Genomic DNA, 19546 nt, shown 5'->3' on the forward strand with positions numbered 1-19546 from the left:
TACTAACAAAAACAACTTACCATTTAAAGACCCTATGTTCCAAGTCGCTAACCTAATTTTATGGTCTTGAACTATCATTTGAGGGAAGCCTTGCTTACTTGACACCACACCCGGGGGCGCCAGTGTGACGCATCGCTTCTGGGCGACGACCTAGCAACCCTTGCCCATTTATCACTGCCTTCGGGCGTATAGAGTACAGCGCGTCGCTCAGTAGGGAACGCCCCCAACGAAATTCTCATATTGGTTCATATTCATAGGGTGTGACTAAGTTTTTATGTTGGCTGTCACTGGCCTACCGCAACCCTCCTTTATCCAGGCTTGGGACCGGCAATGTATAACAGTTTATATTTAAAATTATTTTAAATGGTTTGCCACTCAAACAGTAACTTGTTTGGGTTTATTGTTTATAAACATTTATAGACATTATTTATTTTTATCTATAAACAGATAAATACAACCAAAGAGGGACCAAGGCACATAGGGACAAATGTGGACAAAAGGAAGACCGCAAAGTCATGTAAGACACGATAACTATGCATGCATACTAAACTAAATTGTCCGTATTCATACAAAAGAAGAAAACAGACCATAGCCGCCATGGGGAAAGACTGTAAAGGTTGCTATGCATATGTGGTCCTAAAGCCAAAAAAGCAGTAACAGAAATGTACAATCTAAAAAAACAAAGAAAAGAAAAAAGCATGTCCAACAATACATGTAGACATCACATCATGTTTTTTAGGAATACTACACTTCGGCTGGTTTTCCTCAAAGTTTTTGGACAGCCTCCATCATTTTCCCCTGGAAAGAAAAAGCAAAAAAGGGTATGGATAAAATTAATACAGAAAGTTATTTAGGCTAGCACATAAGTTCGAAAGGCAGAACACTTACGTATTCATCATCAAAGTAATGTTGTCTCCTTTCAAAAGTATTTTCCCTGCAGGTAAACAGACAAAATTAATAATAAATGAATAAGCTAAAACAATTGAATGATAAAAACCATGAAAAACAAGACGTGACAATTATCCCACCTAAAGACTTCCTTGTGTGCTTCTTAACGTTGACTTCTTCAGCATCATCCAGCACCAAATTCATGTACTCGTCAAAACCCTGTGAAACATGTAACACATTAATTTCCAGGATTAAAAATAAATCAATGCAAGTTTTCACTGCAAGTGTCAGTTGATCATAGAGATTGAAAACTGAACGAGATGAAAGATTGTCCCCCTATGAGGCCAACAAGTGCACCTTCAAGCCATAACAGTAGTCATGTATAAGAAACTTGAAAGTTTGAAGTTCATGTCAAATAACAAAAAAACATACAATTCGAGTTTATCATGGTAGAAATAGTGAAATATGATTGCCCACAAATATGTTTAAGAATGCAATCATCTGAATAAGTGCATATTATATGAGTTCACAATCAAATACGTTTTTGCAGCAAAAATAATTAAATAATGGAACAGTCCACCAACTTTGAAATCTAAGAGATAAAAGAGGTCAACTCATCAGAATATGCACCGTTTGAGTGGATATGAAAAAAAACACCAATATTGACTAATGCATCACAGTTCTTGGCTAGCTTATTAACACAAATGCACAACATTCATAAATAATATGAACGGCATGTGCTTTGCAACTTTAAGAAGCACATTACTTGAAATGTATATCAAACAAATACTAGTTATTTCACTGAAAAAGAGAAGGCAATCCAAACCTAAAACAAACATGAGTCCAATCAGATTTTTAATGCACACACATGCAAAAGCTGAGTCTTGGAGACAAGGCATGCAACGTGTTTCTTATTCCAAGAAACTGTGTTTTGGGGGTAACTATGCAACATTTGTTGCTTTCCTCAGCAACCTTTTTAGATGGAGGCTTTCTTTTCAGCTCTCTCTCTCTCTCTCTCTCTCTCTCTCTCTCTCTCTCTCTCTCTCTGAAATATGAGAAGTAAAGAAAACAGAAGGGAGATCCATATTTTTTTTTGAGGAACATCTTACATTGATGCTTTGATAACTATTTCTCTCTCAAGAGTGCATTTAAATGCACCAAAAAATAGCCAAAGCCTATTTATCCCATTTTCTTGAGGGTAAATATACAAGGCGGAGGAAATAAACTATTTGCATCAGATGTGGGCATTATCCTATTTTCTTGAGGGTAAATATACAATGCAGAGGAAATAATCTATTTCCATCAGATGTGGGCCCTGCCAAAAACGCTGCAGAAATAATCCTGGAGATTATTTCTTCCCCCATTCAGGCTCTGTTTGGGAGACAAGAGGGGCGACGGGAGCAGATTCGGCATCTACATATTCGACAACATCCTCACATGGATATAGTCGAACTCTGCGAATTTTAACACCAACGTCCCTCTAATCTCCTCTTGTCATCCTAAATTGTTGACACCAAACAGCGGAGCAAGCAGAGATTTGGTGAATCCCCATCTGCTGCTTTCAGCTCAGGTTCCCAAACAGAGCCTCAAAGCACCCTTATATACACATTAATTCATCATGAATGAATATCACAAGTTTAGAATCAATATAGTCCACCTAGGCGACCTTTATATTGTTAAATTATATATATATATATATATATATATATATATATATATATATATTTGTTTATGTAAACAGAAATACTCATCAGGGGTACTCCCGGTATTTCACGTATGTAACAGGTGTCTATTCTTTTTATTTTTATTTTTATTTTTATTTCCTTTCTATTGTATTTGCTTTATAGTTGTTGAGGCAGCAGCCCAACTAGTCATTGGGCTGCCCCCAATGGTCATAAATATGACCATGGGTAGGGATGTCAACGGGTCGGGTTTGGTTCGGACCCAGGTCGAACCAGAGTTGTCCCTGATTTTCGGGTATGGTATCAGGTCTGGACCCGGATCTAATAGGACCCACCATAAGAGAAACCATACCCAGGCCCGATAAGAACTACATGAACCAGACCCGGGCCATACCCGCTAAAACAATACTTTTTATCATTTTTACATTCAAAAATTGCAAGTCTTAATAGGAACTCGGGTCGGGCCCTGGTTTGATATAAAATTTCACAAACTATACCCGAGTCCATGTATTAATCGAACCTTGGTCTTAATCGGGTCTTCTTATTTATCACCATACCTGGACCCTATAGAGTTTGGTTTGGGTCAAGTCCAGTTAATCCTGACCCATTGACACCCTTACCGTTGGGGGCTAGCCCAACAACTAGTTGGGAAGCCCCCACTTCCTCAATCTTGTATTATAAATATGGGTTTTCTCCCTTGTATCTCTCAATGCTTTTTAAGCATTTGTTAATCTAATTCTGGATTTTTTACTTGTTGTGTTGGCCATTTGTGGCTTTTATGTGCATCAGTTGTGCTATTGAGTTTATTCTCATTTTGTTGTATACCTTGATGGATTAATACTTGTGCACTTCTTTTGTATTCTTGTTGAAACTTATTAGGTTTTTCATTGTATTTCCGCTTGTTTCATTACATGGTATCAGAGCCTTAAGACTCTTGGGATTGTGTAAAAGCTTCTCTAAAGATCGTGGTTGCTTGGCAAAGATTCTCCACTCCAAAGATCAACATGGGCAAAAGAATTCATGATGGTGGTGGCATTCAGGCTAAACGACTTCAACTATTTGATATGGTACGCTGCAATGGAGCATCATATTAAAGGTAAAAAGCTATGGGGGTATGTGAGTGGTACTACGTATGAACCACAACTCATACTCACCAAAAAAGATGGTGACCAAGTTAAAGTTCTTAATGACGAAGGAAGGGAGAATGCACTAAAAGAATACCACATCAAAGTGCAAGATTGGGAAGCTGAGAATGCCCAAATTCTCTCTTGGTTTCTTAATAGTATGGATCTCAAAATTGAGGCAAGTATACTAAAATTCAAAAAAGCACGTGATGCTTAGATTTATCTCAAGAATACAAAAGATTTGGCACGAAAATATTTTCTTCAAGAGAAAATTCGAGTGATTAATAAAAGGGACAAGAGTGTAAGAGATTACTATGGTTCTCTCTCACATCTTTGGGATGAATTAGCTTTGTTTGAGCCAAAGTGGGAAGGCCCCAGGATTGAAATAAGGCAAAAGCAACTTGCGGAGAAACAATTGTTTATGTTCCTATTCGGGTTAAGACCCGGATTTGAGCAAGTTAGGTCCAATATTTTACATAGGACCACTACCACCTTTCTTGATGATGATCTTGGAGAGGTGTACCAAGCCGAGACCCGACTTGACATGACTAACGGGAGCGAAGAGGTTTTAGCCGTGTCAAGACCCGGCAACCATGTTAAAGCATACAAAACTCCTTTTTTGAAAAATAACAATGAAGGAGGAACGTATAACAACAGAGTAAGAAACTATAAAGGATGAGGGAAGAGAGTTATTTGCCACTTTTGCCAAAAAGTCAGGACATATCAAACCGGTGTGTCCCAAGCTCAATAAGAAGGTAACAACCGTTGAAGAAACACTCAAAAAGAGGGATGAAGCTATCATGAAAAGAGGAGATCTTAAGGATTCTATTCACCATCTAACCGAAGCACTACAACGATTCCCTAAGATTTCCTCAACATTTACTTTCAATGCAGCAGTATCTACTTCCTCTCCTCCGGGTACGTTTGCTTGGATTCTTGACTTTGGTGCCTCCTTTTCACATGAATCTTTTAGAATCCCTCTTATCTGAATGCACAAATCTTTTCATAATTCTTGTGTTTCTACGGCCGATGGAACTAATTTAGAAATTAAAAGTATTAGAACTTTTTTAACCATTTCAAATAATTTTTAAGTACCTAAAGTTAAGAGTTGTTCCAAAACTCAAATTAAATTTATTATCCGTTTCTCAAATTTCAGATTATGGGTATGAGGTCTCCTTCTCGTCAAAAAAATGTTTGGTGCAGGATTGCCAGTTAGGGAAGTTGATTGGGAAAAACAATAAGAGGTGAAATCTCTATTACATGGATTTTTTTCAGCTTCCTAAAGAATCATTTTGTATTTTTGTTAAGAAAAAAGATATTTTTGTGTGGCATCAAAGATTAGGTCACCCAATGTATCTAAGTTATTTTTTTTTCATTTTTGAAAAACTCTTGTAATAAAGAGTTCATATGTATTCTTCAAAAATGAGGAAAACTTTGTTTGGCTCTAGAACTTTTATTTCTACAAAACCTTTTGAACTTGTGCATTAGGATGTATGGGAACCGGATCCGATCGTGTCAAAGGGAGGACTTGCTTATCATGTTATATTCATTGATGATTATACCATAGTCATGAATATTCATATCGGTTATATCTTGATGAGGCTATTTCTCGCAATATTATCGGTTTGGTGATAAATCTCGAGAAAATCTCGAGAATTAAAAATTAACAAAAATAAGTAAGAAATTTTCATGTTTAGACAAAAAGTACATAAATAATAAAAGAAATAAGTAAAATATATAAAGAAAGAAGAAAAACATATTTACAATGTAAAAAATAAATAAAAAGTAAAACTAATTGATAATATTGCGATAATATTGCGATAATATCACGATATATAAATTTCTGATATTTTGAAAATATTGTGATACTTTCCCTTTAATAGCGTTTTTCCATCATACTGTGATATTTTCAATATATCGCCATATCTGTGACTATGTATTATACTAGGTATACTTGGATCTATTTCCTTAAACAAAAATCTAATGATTTCTCATGTTTTCAAAAATTTCACAATATTGTGCAAAACCAATTTCAAACAAATATAGTCATTTTTCGATAGGACTCTGAGAGAAAATACTTGTCTATGATTTCAAAATTTATTTGAAAGAAAAAGGGATTTCACATCAAAAATCTTGTCCAAATACCCCTCAACAAAATGGTTTAGCTGAGAGAAGAAATTGACATATCATTGAAACTATGAGAACTTTGTTTATCTCAAAAATTGTTCCAAAAAGGCTTTGGGCGGAAGGTGTCCTAAATGCGGTAGTATACCTTATTAATTGTATGCCTTCATCATCTTTACAAAACATATCCCAATTGAAAAACTTTATCAATCTTCTCAAGATTTGAGTAGACTAAGAAATTTTTTATGTAAATGCTTTGTACTTATTGAAAAAAGAGAAAAATTATCCACCAAAGGCATTGAATGTATGTTTCTTGGTTATGCCAATAACCAAAAAAGATATAGATGCTATGATAAGAAAAATGACAAATTATGTGTATCAAGAAATGTAAATTTTTTTGAAACGAAAAAATGGTTTTGATTTCCTTTTTATTTGATTTATTGCCTAAAAAGGCTTATGATGAAATTATACATGTTGATGAAGATCTTGATGATATGCACATTGATGATTCTGGTGTTCCCATGGAGGACAACCCAGAATCATGACACTCAAATTTATTCTAGAAGAACTATAAAACACCCTCCATGTGCACTTGGTAAGTATTCTCAAAACCAAAGTCTAGAAAAATCTAGTATTAGGAAATCTAATAGAACTTCAAGACTTCATGAAAGGTTTGTGTCTCTTCTTAGCAAACTTTCAATGATTAGGCTGTAAGTTTGAGGGGAAGTGTTAAATTGTGTGTGTGTGTGTGTGTGTATATATATATATATATATATATATATATATATATATATATATATATATATATTCTGTTTATATAAATTGGCATACCCATCACAGGTATTTCAGTTATTTCACGTATGTAATAGGCGTCAGACTAGTAGAGGCTGATTATTCTTTTTTTTTTTCTTTGTTTTATTGTTTTTGCTTTATAGTTGTTGGGGCAGCAGCACAACTAGTTGGGCAGCCCCCACTTCCTCAATCTTGTATTATAAATAGGGGTTCTCCCCCTTGTATCTCTCAATGCTTTTAAAGCATTTATTAATCTAATTCTATATTTTTTACTTGTTGTGCTGGCCCTTTGTGGCTTTTATGTGCAAGTGTTGTGCTATTGAATTTATTTTCATTTTGTGATTGTATTATCCCCTGGTGGATTAGTGCTTGTGCACTTCTTTTGTATTCTTGTTGAACCTTATTACGTTCTTCATTGTATTTGTGCTTGTTTCATTACATCTATTACACATGAATAGATCATCAACTCCAAGTTATGTTATCAACCTCCATCCAATTTATCCTATGGACTTTGGTGACAGTCTCTCTCTCTGCCTTGAAACTCTGCTCGTCGAACTGCATCCAGCCAGCCAGCATCAGGTAGGCTCACCAGTGCATGCCCTGGTGGCTGGGTCTTCACATCTTCTTTACAATTTTTTTTTCAATATTCCATGAATCATGAGTGAATGCTTCATAGCATTTGATTTTAGTTTTTTTTTTCAATTAGCATAACATAGGTATTTGATTTAATTTTTCTTTGAAATAGCATGAATTAAATTAGGGATTTGGGGTTCAATTAGCTTGAAGTATGAATAGTGAATGTTTTATTTTGGTTAAATATTAGTTTTTTTTCAATTAGCATAAAACTATACAACAACAAACAACAACTACTACACCTTCATCCCAAAACAATTGGGGTTGGCGATATGAACCAAAAAAGAAAATCATTCTGGGTCTTCCACATGAATCCTTCTCCTCCAATCATTTCTATCCAATGCCATGTCCTCAGTGAGGTTCAAAGCATTCATATCCTTTCCTATCATCACCATCCATGTCTTCCTAGGCCTACCCCGACCTCTTTTAACTAATATATTTTCCCATTTCTCCATCCTTCTAACTGGAGCATCATTAGGCCTTCGCCGAATTAGCATAAAACTATGATTTTCTTTAATATTTAGGGTATTGATTTGATTTTTTTCAAATGACATGAATGCTTAATTAGCGTTTTAAGATTTTTTTGTGCTGTTTTTTTTCAATTATCAATGAGCATAATTCCATTAATGGGTGCTTGATTTTGGATATCAAACCCCTAAATCTTTGATTTTTTTAGGATTTAAGTTTTTTATTTTAGTTTTTCAAATGACATAAATATTTAATTAAGGATTTCATATTTTTTTTAATTAGCATATCAATAAATGATGTTTGTTAAAATTAGGGTTTGCTTCAGTTCTCTTAGAATGACATACATGTTTAGTTACGGTTTTAGGATTTTTCTAATTACCAGCAGCCATGAATATATGAATATTGAGTGATTTGATCCTGGTTAAAATATTACGGGTTTTCTTATTGATTAGCATAAATAGCATTAAGCATGAATCTATGAATCTACGAATAATGAGTGCTTGATTTTGGTTAGAACATTAGGGGTCTGTTTTTTTATCTATTAGCATAGATGAGATAAGTTTTGTAAGGATTTAGGGTTTTGATTGGCATAGTCTCAAATGACATGAATGTCTAATTAGGGTTAATCGCCTTCTATGTTTTTTCCCTTTTTTAATTAGCATTTCAATTAGCAATAAGCATGATTTTCTGATTGGTTTCTATTAGGATTTTAGGGTTTTCTTTGAGTTCTTCAATTAGCAATAATCATGATTCCATGTTTCAAATATAGTCACCGATATCGACGATATATTGAAAATATCACGATATGATGGAAAATTGATATTAATGGTAAAATATTGCAATATTTTCAAAATATCAAAAATTTATATATTGTGATATTATCACGATATTATTGCAATATTATCAATTAGTTCTACTTTTTATTTATTTTTTGCATTTTAAATATGTTTTCCTTCTTGATTTTACATATTTTACTTATTTCTTCTATTATTAATGTACTTTTTTGTTTAAACATGAAAATTTCTTACTTATTTTTGTTATTTTTTAGGTCCCGAGATTTTCATGATATTTTCCCAAGATTTATCACCAAACCGATAATATCACGAGAAATAGCCTTGTCAAGATATAGCTGATATCGATATGTTTTACTATGGTTTCAATTAGCATGATTTGTTTTGGTCTTTCATATGGCTATACTTTTGTGGAGGTAGTTTAAAACTTTAAATCATTTAAATATTTATGCAACGTAGACATTGGATTGATATGTATACTTATGACTTTATTTATCAAAAAGTTCTACGAGACTAGATCAACCAGGTTCATCATTAACTTTATTAGTGTGCTTACAAACTCCATTGTTTTCGCTTTATCAAGTTTTCTTTCATTTGTTAAATACTTGTTATTCACCATTTGGCATAATATGTCAATAATACATACTAGTATAGCTTATTAGTAATTATTTTTTCCTTTTTACTGTGCGTTTGTGTCCACCCTAATTTAGATTCCTGGCTCTGCCCATGCATGGATACAGTTGCAGAATAGGATACAATGTAGATAAGGTTGGTACAATATGATGATTCTCAAAAATTAGGACACAACACAAAGAGATGTATGTGGGTGTATAGAAACCAACAATGCTAAATCACTATAATTAGGAACATCGGATAATGAAACTGCGTTGAAATTGAAATGTAATGTAATTAATAACAAAATAAGCAAATAAGATTGTCAAAGGAAATATATAAAGTTAATGATACAATGTTGACTGTGTGAAACTGGTTTCACTTTGCCAATCAAGTGTCCCATGTGTCCTGTTGTGTCAACATGGGATGTGCATGCTAAGTGAAGTGTCCATGTGACATAGCTAGTACTTTCCAATATTAATATGGGAGAGAACTTGGAGGAAGGTGTCACCAACAACAACATTCCATAAGTTGGACGAACATTAAGATTAATCTAAAATGAAATCAGATTGAGGGAGCACACACATACATGTATAGAAATAGTTTTCCTCTCTCTCTCTCTCTCTCTCTCTCTCTCTCTCTCTCTCTCTCTCTCTATATATATATATATATATATATATATATATATATATATGCACGTACATGTACACATAGGCACATATCCAGATCATCAATCATAACCATATCTCAGCAAGGCAATTTCCCAGGATATTGTAGGCTTCTCATAAATCTCAAGGAAACTTCAGAAATCTGAACTCTTAAATTAACACAACAAAAAACAAAAGAATAGTTTTATGCAAAAAAAAAAGATTTAAGAATTCTTTTTATAATAATAAAGCAAGAGAAAAGTCATATTTAAAATGTAGAAACAAATAAGTAAATTTAGTTTGAAAATAAGTTAAATAACATTATAATATTGTGATCTTCTGCAAAATTACCAAGTTGATTAAAAATGGCAATATTTTTTAAAATACAATGATATTTTATCCTTAATATCATTTTGTTGGTGTACTATAAAATGTTACTGATAATTGTGCCTATAATATGTGTATCTGCAGATCTGCACACTCACTCACTCACTCAACTTTGAAGCTTACTAGTCAAAAGCATAGTCACAAATATTATCGGTATTGGTTATTTCTCGTGGTATTATAGGTTTGGTGATAAATTTTGGTAAAATCTCGGCCCTTAAAAAATATAAAAAATAATAACAAAAATAAGTAGGAAAATATCATGTTTAGACAAAAAAATACATAAACAATAAAAGAAATAAGAAAAAATGTAAAAGAAAGAAGAAAAACATATTTAAAATGTAAAAAATAAATAAGAACAGTAAAACTAATTGATAATATCGTGATAATATCACAAGACTATTATGATATTATCAATTTGGTGATATTTTCAGAATATCGAGGTATTTTACCTATATTATTGTTTGCTGAATTTACAGTGATAATATCACGATATTTTGAAAATATCACCAATATCTGTGACTATGGTCAAAAGCACTAGGCAGCACGGTGCACCTAAGTGCCAAGTCTCCTTAATGCTTAGGTGACACCTAGAAACCCAAATTAACATTTTACTTTATAAAATAAGACAAAAATAATAAAATAATAAAATAATAAAAAACTGAAAATGTAGAATAAAATAACTAAAAAAAGAATAAAACTTTTTAGCAAAATTTAGTATTTCAGTTAGTTAGCTCGACCTAGGCACTCACCTTGCACCGGCAATGGCTAGGTATTGGGCCACTATCTAATGGGCCTAGGTGGCTAGGGGAACCTTTAACTACATAACTTTAAAGCTCTCAAAATCTAAGCCAGAAACAGATAGCAGCAATGGGTGATATGTGCCAAAAGCCAAACTACACTGCTTATCACTTTAAAGAAGCTGGAGAGAATATGAGAAATAGTAAACAAAATAATGAGTCAATGTCTCCAAGCACACCTCTTGGATAATCATAAGATATCCCCAAAGCTTCGGACAGGTGTCTCATTTGCTGTACAGATGTAAGACCTTGTTATTCGAACAAGATGTCATTGAAGAATCACAAAGATAACAATTAAATGTTGAAGCATAAGAGCCCTATAAGTGAACTTCGGCAGTATGTTATGGTCTATGTCAGAGGGATTCAGCCTGCAGGGTGCCGCACCCGCATCGACGCGACGCGACGCGACTCAGGTGCGGCACTTGGTGCGCTCAAGCCAACCCTGGGTGCGATCCACGTATCGAGGGTCATAACAGTCCAAATCTGGACTCGAGAAAAAAATCACGATGAAATGGGGGCTGGGCGGGGGATTAAGGCAAAAAAATTTACCCCCCCCCCCCTCGACGTTGACGCCCCCACTTCTCCTTTGAGTCCTCTCCAACCCAGCCCATCTCCTCCGACGACTCCAGCGCGGCGACTGCAGGTATGTCTCTCTCTCTCAATCTCTCTCACTCTTCTCGGCTAAACCCCCACCCTGCCTCTCTCTCTCCCCTCTGTGTATCTCTCTCTCTCCCCAACCTCTTCATCTTCTTCCTGAGGCATGCCGGAAGGGGGTGGATGAGATTAGCCTCTTGTTTAGTGCAACTTTGTTGGTTATGCCCAATATAGTGTATTTGTTCTTGTGATATCAATATTCACGCATGTTGTTTACTTGATATATCTTAAAGCTATGTCCAACCAATGTCCACTGATATTCCATATGAGAAGCCCGTTAATTTAGTGACAAACCACCTATTTTGGAAACTGCAAGATATGCAAGATCATCACATGAGAATATTGTTGTTACTGATCATTATTGGTTGTTGCCATGTATTCCTAATCCAATCATATTTTGTTATGTTGTAACTTTTGTTGCTTAATCACATCTAGTTGGTTCCATGTCACACACCCAATCTCTAGGAAATGCCAAAGATACCCAAGTAGGTATTATGGTTAAGGACTCCAGACAGGAGGCTGAGGTTAACCTAGATTGGGGTTCTATACAAGGTGACCTAAGCTCTTTCAAAACCAGTCTACAGAAGCCTAAAATGCCTCTTAGGTTTGGTCCATTCTGCTACATCCTTGTATAGTTACTTGAACTTATCTCAGAACAGGATGGGCCATCAGGAATGCCCGGCGCATTTGTAACCTTAAGTTCGGTAATAGGGGTTCAAATATGATAGATTGACTAATTACAGTTACGCTATCCTAACCGAAGGGGTCTTGGGTTGGATACTAAATAGGGCTATAACCCAACTTGACTATATTACAAACAAAAGGGTTTGGTAATGCCTTTATTTTGGTGGTTGAGATTGCATATTGCATGTATTCTCAAGGTTGTTTGAATGCAAACAAAATTGCCTTTGCGAGTGTATGAAAGAGGTGGTCCTGTGAAGCCTCTTTAATGGAATTTAAAAAGCATGAAATATATATATAATTATATATATACCCTCCCGCACCCCTGCACCCAAGTTTTTTTAAAGTGCTGCATCACCGCACCTGCACCTGCACCTATGTGACATAGGTTATGGTCAACCTCTTGCATGTGTGATTGAAGCTAGTTTCCACCAATTAGCCTCTTATTCTAATTAATAAAAATATATATCAAAGATAAGAAACTGGTGGACAACTACTTTTACAATGTTGGTTCCACTGAAACATTGTTAAAATAAAACATACCAATTATTTTTTATAATTCAAATTCACACTCAGGAAATTTAGTCATTCAAATATATTATTTATTTTATTCTTCACCAAAACTATACTTGTGGTCAGTTTCTTAAGCTGACAGTTCATATTCTCTCTTCAGATGTCCATTTTTCCCTTGCAATTTATTAAAAAGTTAGTTTTAGCCTTCACAGTTCTTATCCTTTTCTTCAATCTCCTCTCCTTTTTTCTTTGCACTTCTAATCAACCATGCACCACATCTTCTCAATTCATGGATGAGTCTCCATCTTCCACAACCAATGTCAGATGTTCATGGAAGGTATGGAAGGCAATACACGTGTGAGTAGGGGTGGCAAAATCTGACCCGACCCGCCAACCCGCTTCTTAGCCGGGTTAGGGTTTGGCTTAAACGGGTTCGTGTCGTAAACGGGTCGACCCACCTAACCCGTTTATTAAATGGGTCGTGTTCGTGTTAGGGGTATGCCAACCTGCCAACCCATTTGACCCGTCTAATAAACGGGTTAGGCGGGCGGGTCATTTCTGAGAAAAGTTTAATTATTTATGTTTATCTTGATGATTGTAAGACAACTTGGTGGATATGGTTGTAACTTGTAAGACAATTATGTTGATGTTGTCTTTATGTTTATGACTTTATGTTGAAGTTTTATGTTGATTTTTATGTTAATGTTGGTAGTACAATTCTATATTGAGATTTGTAGAAAAAAAAGTATAATATGTAGTTTTTTTTGTGTTTCTAAGTGTGTTATTCGGGTTAGACAGGTTATTCGGGTTACTCGGGTCGGTTATTGTGTCTATGTTATTGGGTCGACCCGTTTAATAAACGGGTCGCCATGTCGACCTGACCCATTTATTAAACGGGTTAACCGTGTTGTGTGGGGTTACCCGTTTAATAAATGGGTTGTATTCGTGTTTGCCACATCCGACCCGTTTAATAAACAGGTCGTGTTTGTGTTGAGGTATTCTGACCCGCTAACTCGTTAACCCAACCCACCAACCTGACACGACCTGATTGCCACCCCTACGTGTGAGTGAGTCACCTCAACCTCAATCAATATGGCGCTTCTCAAATCAAGTGTTCTTAAGATGGTTTGATGGTACAGAGGAACTTCAAATTGAGTTGAATGCCGGTGAAAAAAGAGGGTAAATAGGAGGAAATTTTGAAATATCATGCAATTTTCTAAATGGTGACTTTATGCTGAAACCCATCACGAGAACCTAAAGGAACTTCAAATCAAGTGGAATGTTGGTAAAAAAGTGGGGCTATAGAAAGAAAAACTGAAGCTTCCTGCAATTTTCTAGTTGGAAAATTGCCTACTTGAAGATAGTGACTATGTTGAAGCCCACTCAGAAGAACCCATTCAAAATGGCAATTTTGATCCATCAAAACTAAAATATTGGTCAAAGTCTTCTAAACAAATGAAGAGAGAGATTTATGCCATAGAGATACATTAACTTATGTTTGTGTTGTGTCCCCATATATATTATTCCTAATAGGCCATGTGAGATAGAGGGAGATGGATGGCCATAGGATAGTGTGGTGCAGGAGAGAGAAGGATACTAGTAGGATGGATCAGGGTTACCGGAAACGCTATTGGCATTGGGGAAGCATGCTTCCCCGAGACGCATTTCGAAATAGTGAAACGGGACTCTTTAGAAACACTCAAGGAAGCATGCCTTTTAAATGGGAAGTGTGCTTCCCCAATATTGGAAAGCGAGCTTCCCTTTTAATGGAAACATGATTCCCAAAATTGGGAATCGTGTTTCATGATATTTTGAGGCTTGAACGGTTTTAGCCCTTAATAAATTGTTTTTACCAAAAAAATGTGTTTTTAAAGGGAAAAATGGTCATTAAAATTTTTTTGTGAAAACAAAACCCTAAATCAAGTAGGGTTTGTGGTTTTCATTCCTCTCTCTGGTGATCTCCACCGACCTCCAACGAAGGGTGTTTCTCATGTATTCCCTCTCTCTCGTCCTAACTCTCTTTGTCTCTCTCTCGCTTGCTTTGTATCTACTCTTTGATTCTCTCTCTCGATCTCTCTCTTGCTCTCTCTGTCTCTCACTCTCTCTCGGTCTCTTTATCTCTGACTGTCTCTCCCGCTCTCTTTGTCTCTCACAACCACAAATAACAAGTCATTTGATTCATTTCTTAAAAAAGTTATGCTTCTTAATCAAAATTATTAGTTTTTTATATCTCATACTTTTACTACCAATAATGTGATAATGTTTCCATTATTTTAGTGGTTCTTAAATTATTATTGTGCAATTTATGGAATATGAATTATAAAAAAATTATGTATTGTTTATTAAATGCTTGCAACATGATGCATTTGTTAAATGGTTGCACTTACATATATGATTTTTTTCAGATTAATAGATCAGCTTTAATGTTATCTACTGATATTTTATTTTTTCAATGATAATATAAATCTTATATTTTGGTAAATTAAGAAAAAATTAATTACAATTCTGCTTCTTGTTTGATTCCTATTTGCTTCCTACTAGAATCCAGGTCGCTTCGCTCTTTGTTTCCCCTTCGAATGCCAATTCTTCCGGTTTGATTCTTAGGTCTCTTCTGGCTCGCTTCTCTTCTCGCTTCCAAGATGACTCTCGATTCGCTTCTAATTCGTTTTGCACTTCCCGCTTCCAAAAATTTTAGAAGTGCTTTGCTTCTAAAATCTTATTTTGTCAATGATAACATAAATCTTATATTTTGGTAAATTTAGAAAAATATAACTACATTTTCTTCTTCTTTTATTCTTGTTTGCTTCCTACTCGAATCCTAGGTTGCTTTGCTCTTTGTTTCCCCTTTGAATGTCAGTTCGCTTTCGGTTTGATTCTTAGGTCTCTTCCGGTTTCCTTCTCTTCTCGCTTTCCGAGATGACTCTCAGTTCGCTTCTAACTCATTTTGCGCTTCCCGCTTTCACTTCCTGAATCACTTCCCGCTACCGCTTCCTCAAGTGGCAACTTTGGGATCGATTGTGTTAAAGAGAGAAAGAGATAGCATCAAATGTGATTATATTTGCATCAACTTTAAATGTGTCTTTCATCAATATTAAATATATTTATAGCTATTATAAATGTAATCATTTTATTTATTTCAAAATAATTACATGATACAAGAATATAACATAACAATACCTCTCTCTCACATTTCAGTCCACTTTTCTTTTTGCCATGAGGCCCTCTTTCCCCTTTATAATTTCTCCAAATTGAGCCCTACTCTCCCCTCCTTTTTGTCTCCCCATTCCTACTCTATTTCTCCAAATTTGAAATGCCTTATCTATATACAAAATATCTACTTATACTTCGTAAACATATTGATTGATAATATACTTTAGCTTTTTTGCATATGCACATATCACCAAGTCCTAATTGAAAGACACACAAAAATTTGTGTTGCATCCCTAGTCGCATTCATGTCCTTGCCACATAGGTCATGTCATTGGGAGCCGCTCCTTGTGCCAGTGGAACTGATTGGTGAATAATGGTAAGTCCTTTGAAACCTTGAGAACAATGTTGTGAATAGTGTTGAGGCATAGTGAAGCACAAGACTGCCTTAACAAGCAAGGCATAAGCCTTGAAGCATAAAGTTTAAGCTTCACAAATTTATTAAAAGTTTTGGTAGAAATAAAAAAGAAAAATAAGCAATGTGTTATTTATATATAAAAAACTAAGATAGATGTAATATATACGTAAAAATTGAAAACCTATGAGAAAATAACAATAACCAACAAGAATCAACATTCTACACAGTACATATAGGCAATATATCATATATCATACATATAAATACACAGTTACATAATTTTGTACACAAGAGCATGCAGTAAAAAACAGAATTATGGACAATTACACTATACACACAAAACACCACTCACAGGAACATATACTACGCATTCACCTACATATATATGCAACATCTCTCTCTCTCTCTCTCTCTCTCTCTCTCTCTCTCTCTCTCTCTCTCTCTCTCTCTCTCTCTCTCTCTCTCTCATACAAACATGTACACAATGCGCACAAACAGAGTGCACACACACCATATGCACTCATCACAAAGTATATGCATAACATTCATAGCACACACAGCCACAAAAAAGAAAAAGAGGAAGAACGGAAAAAAGAAACAAAGAAAATAAATGAAGGGAAAATAAGAGAAAAATGGAAGGAAAAAACTGAAAGAAAAGAAAAAGGAGAGAGAGAGAGTACTCATGGGTTTCTCGATGGACAAAAATCTCGCTGTACTCGTTGCCTCAAGTGGAAGGGAGAAGGACGAGGAGAAAGGGGAAAAGAGGGAGGGTGCCCCTAATTTATGAGAAGCCCCTCTCCTTTTTTCTAGTGAATTAAAAATGATCAAATGGAGGCTTTGACGCCATTTGACCACATGGGTATGAGGCGTGCCTCGAGGCACATGAGGCGCACACCTCATACACCTTTGTGGTTTATAGGTGCGGCTCAAGGCAAAATTGTGTGTGCCTCACTTGGAAGGGTGCTTTTTGCGCCTTGAAGTAAGTTTTTAACAACACTACTCGTGAGTTTTCCTCAGTGTTGGCAGGATCAGTAACGAGGCTGAATTGATTTCCAAAACGATTCAGATAATTGACCAATTCAGACTTTAAACCAAGACTAGCTAAATCAGCCAATTTTTTTACCAGCAGATGATGTGTCAATAAAATATTAAAATACTACTAAAGATATTAAAAGTAATTTTAACTCTTTTTCAAAGCATTAAAAAAATAAGCCTGATGCCGATTTCTGAGTTGGTTTTTGGCCAATATTGATTGACTGATTCAGGCCAATTCACAATGATACTGACAACAATGGTTTTTCTTTCAAAGAGCAGGGCATTGTTTCCAAGCAATGTCACATCTGATTTTCTGGGAAATTCTCAACGAGGTAGAAACTCGCAACATATTAAAATTTATGGTTTTTTCTTGGGAAATATCAAAACGATAACAACATACAGAATATATAAATACATGAACATAAATAACAAAAATAAACTTTATTTTGGAAACCTTCTTAGTGTTAATATCAAAATCAATGTTGTTAAAACTAAAAGCATGCCTCAAGGCGCAAAAAGACTGCCTAGATGTGAGGTGCAGGCTTCTTTACCTCGAGGTGCATACATAAAGCGAAATAATAGGGTGAGGTGTGTGTCATAAGCCTTGAGGCACACTTTTGCCCCTCAGGCATGCCTCGTGCTTGAGATGCACACCTCACACATAAGTCGCCAAATGGGCATCAAAGCCCCCATTTGACCTTTTTTTTTACTGCTTCTTCTTCTTTGTTGATGCTGATTCTTCTTTCTTTCTTTTCTTCTTCTTCTTCTTCTTCTCTGACCCTTTTTTTCTTTTCTTCGCCTTATGTTATGTGCATACTCTTCCTCTTTCTGTTCTTTTTTCTTTTCACTCTGTTGCATACAAATAAGTGGATTTGGTTCTACCTAGATCCAAACCAAATATCAGCCATTATCTTGGTGCCCGGTCAGCATTTCTAGTGATTAGTGAAAGTCATATTTGATTTGTTTCTTAGCTTTTTAAAAACAAGAAAATGACATATTTGGATGTCCCATGGTTTCTATAGATAGGTACTAAAATAAGTTGTGTTGGAACACCAAGATGAAACTTGCTTTTCTTCCCTTGTTTCTGATATTCATTTGTGTTCTAAACACAATGAACCGATGCAACTTCCAAATTCAACACAGATGGCCAACGGAACGGATATAATCATCAATTATAAGGTAATGAAGAAAAAGAAAACACATCAAATTCAACAGCCGACTGCAAACCACTAGCTTCTTGATGCACAGGGAAACTAATCGTGATATTGAAGTTTCAACCAAAAAAAAAGGAAATCAAAGAAAAAAACAGTTAATCATTCGCAGTAGCACGTGCGCATAAACACCAGTCCACCATAGATACAAGTTCCAAAAGCGACTTACGATAATTCGACCTTCGATCCTCAGATCCTTTTGCTCAAACAGCCAGATCTGGATCCTCGCTTTCTGAAAACAAATGGAACGAGACAACAATCACATACATTAAAAAAAAAACAAGAAAGAAAAAACGACATTTCTACGCCGAGAGAAATTTTTTGGAACCAAAACGAACGGAATAAAAGCGCGGAAACTTACGCTCTGAAGAAATCTGAAGATGAGATTCTGCAAATAAGGCGAAGAGATTTGGAGGAATCCAGAGTTAGCGTTTCTCGTTGAAGGGGGGGAATAGGGTTTATGAACAAAAAAATAGACGATTTAAAAAAAATATTGGGAGAGAGTGTGCATTGGATACGTACGATGGGTTGTGTCATGATCCTCTGAACCTTCGTGGTCGCCATCGCTGCTGCTCTCTGATTCTCTCTCGATCGAAACCCCAAAAAAATAAGAAAAAAAAAACCCTAGAGAGGAAGCGGGAGGGAAGCTAGGGCTTAAGCCGGGTTTTTGTTTTCGTTCGCGGGGCGGGCAACCGGGTCGTGTCGTGATATGTCCAAACGGGTCAGTGAGGTCCAGGTTGTGATAGGTCCGATCTAGAATTCGAATTCTTTGCAGGGAGTTCGAATCCGGGCCGGACTTTAACTGAATTTGATGTAGTGGAATTGAATCTCGATCCAAGGTTATGCGGTTACTGGTTAGTACTTGAACGTTTAAAAATATAAATGAAATGTTTAGGGTTATGTTACAAAGGTGCAGGGTACGACCTGACACGTACGTGAAAG

At 35.5% G+C, this 19546-nt stretch overlaps 1 protein-coding gene across 3 annotated transcripts; it reads right to left on the reverse strand.

Annotated features, from left to right (window-relative positions):
• Positions 1-518: 518 nt before the first annotated feature.
• On the reverse strand, positions 519-19245 carry LOC149841963 (uncharacterized). 3 transcript variants are annotated; one of them, XM_090001228.1, is made up of 6 exons: positions 19127-19245; positions 18966-18992; positions 18774-18836; positions 1029-1107; positions 889-934; positions 519-798 (listed from the first exon to the last, which is right to left on the reverse strand). In XM_090001228.1, exons 1-6 carry the CDS (start codon positions 19166-19168, stop codon positions 789-791), a joined length of 267 nt encoding a protein of 88 aa, XP_089857354.1. In that variant the 5' UTR covers positions 19169-19245; the 3' UTR covers positions 519-788. The 3 variants fall into 3 exon arrangements, with proteins under 3 accessions (XP_089857354.1, XP_089857356.1, XP_089857355.1); XM_090001230.1 differs by lacking the exon at positions 18966-18992 and having other exon boundaries at positions 19127-19233; XM_090001229.1 differs by lacking the exon at positions 519-798 and having other exon boundaries at positions 885-934.
• Between the last annotated feature and the right edge of the window lie 301 nt (positions 19246-19546).

This window comes from Nuphar pumila, chromosome 3, assembly GCF_984573655.1.
Source record: "Nuphar pumila chromosome 3, dmNupPumi1.hap1.1, whole genome shotgun sequence".
In the NCBI taxonomy this organism is placed as follows: domain Eukaryota; kingdom Viridiplantae; phylum Streptophyta; class Magnoliopsida; order Nymphaeales; family Nymphaeaceae; genus Nuphar; species Nuphar pumila.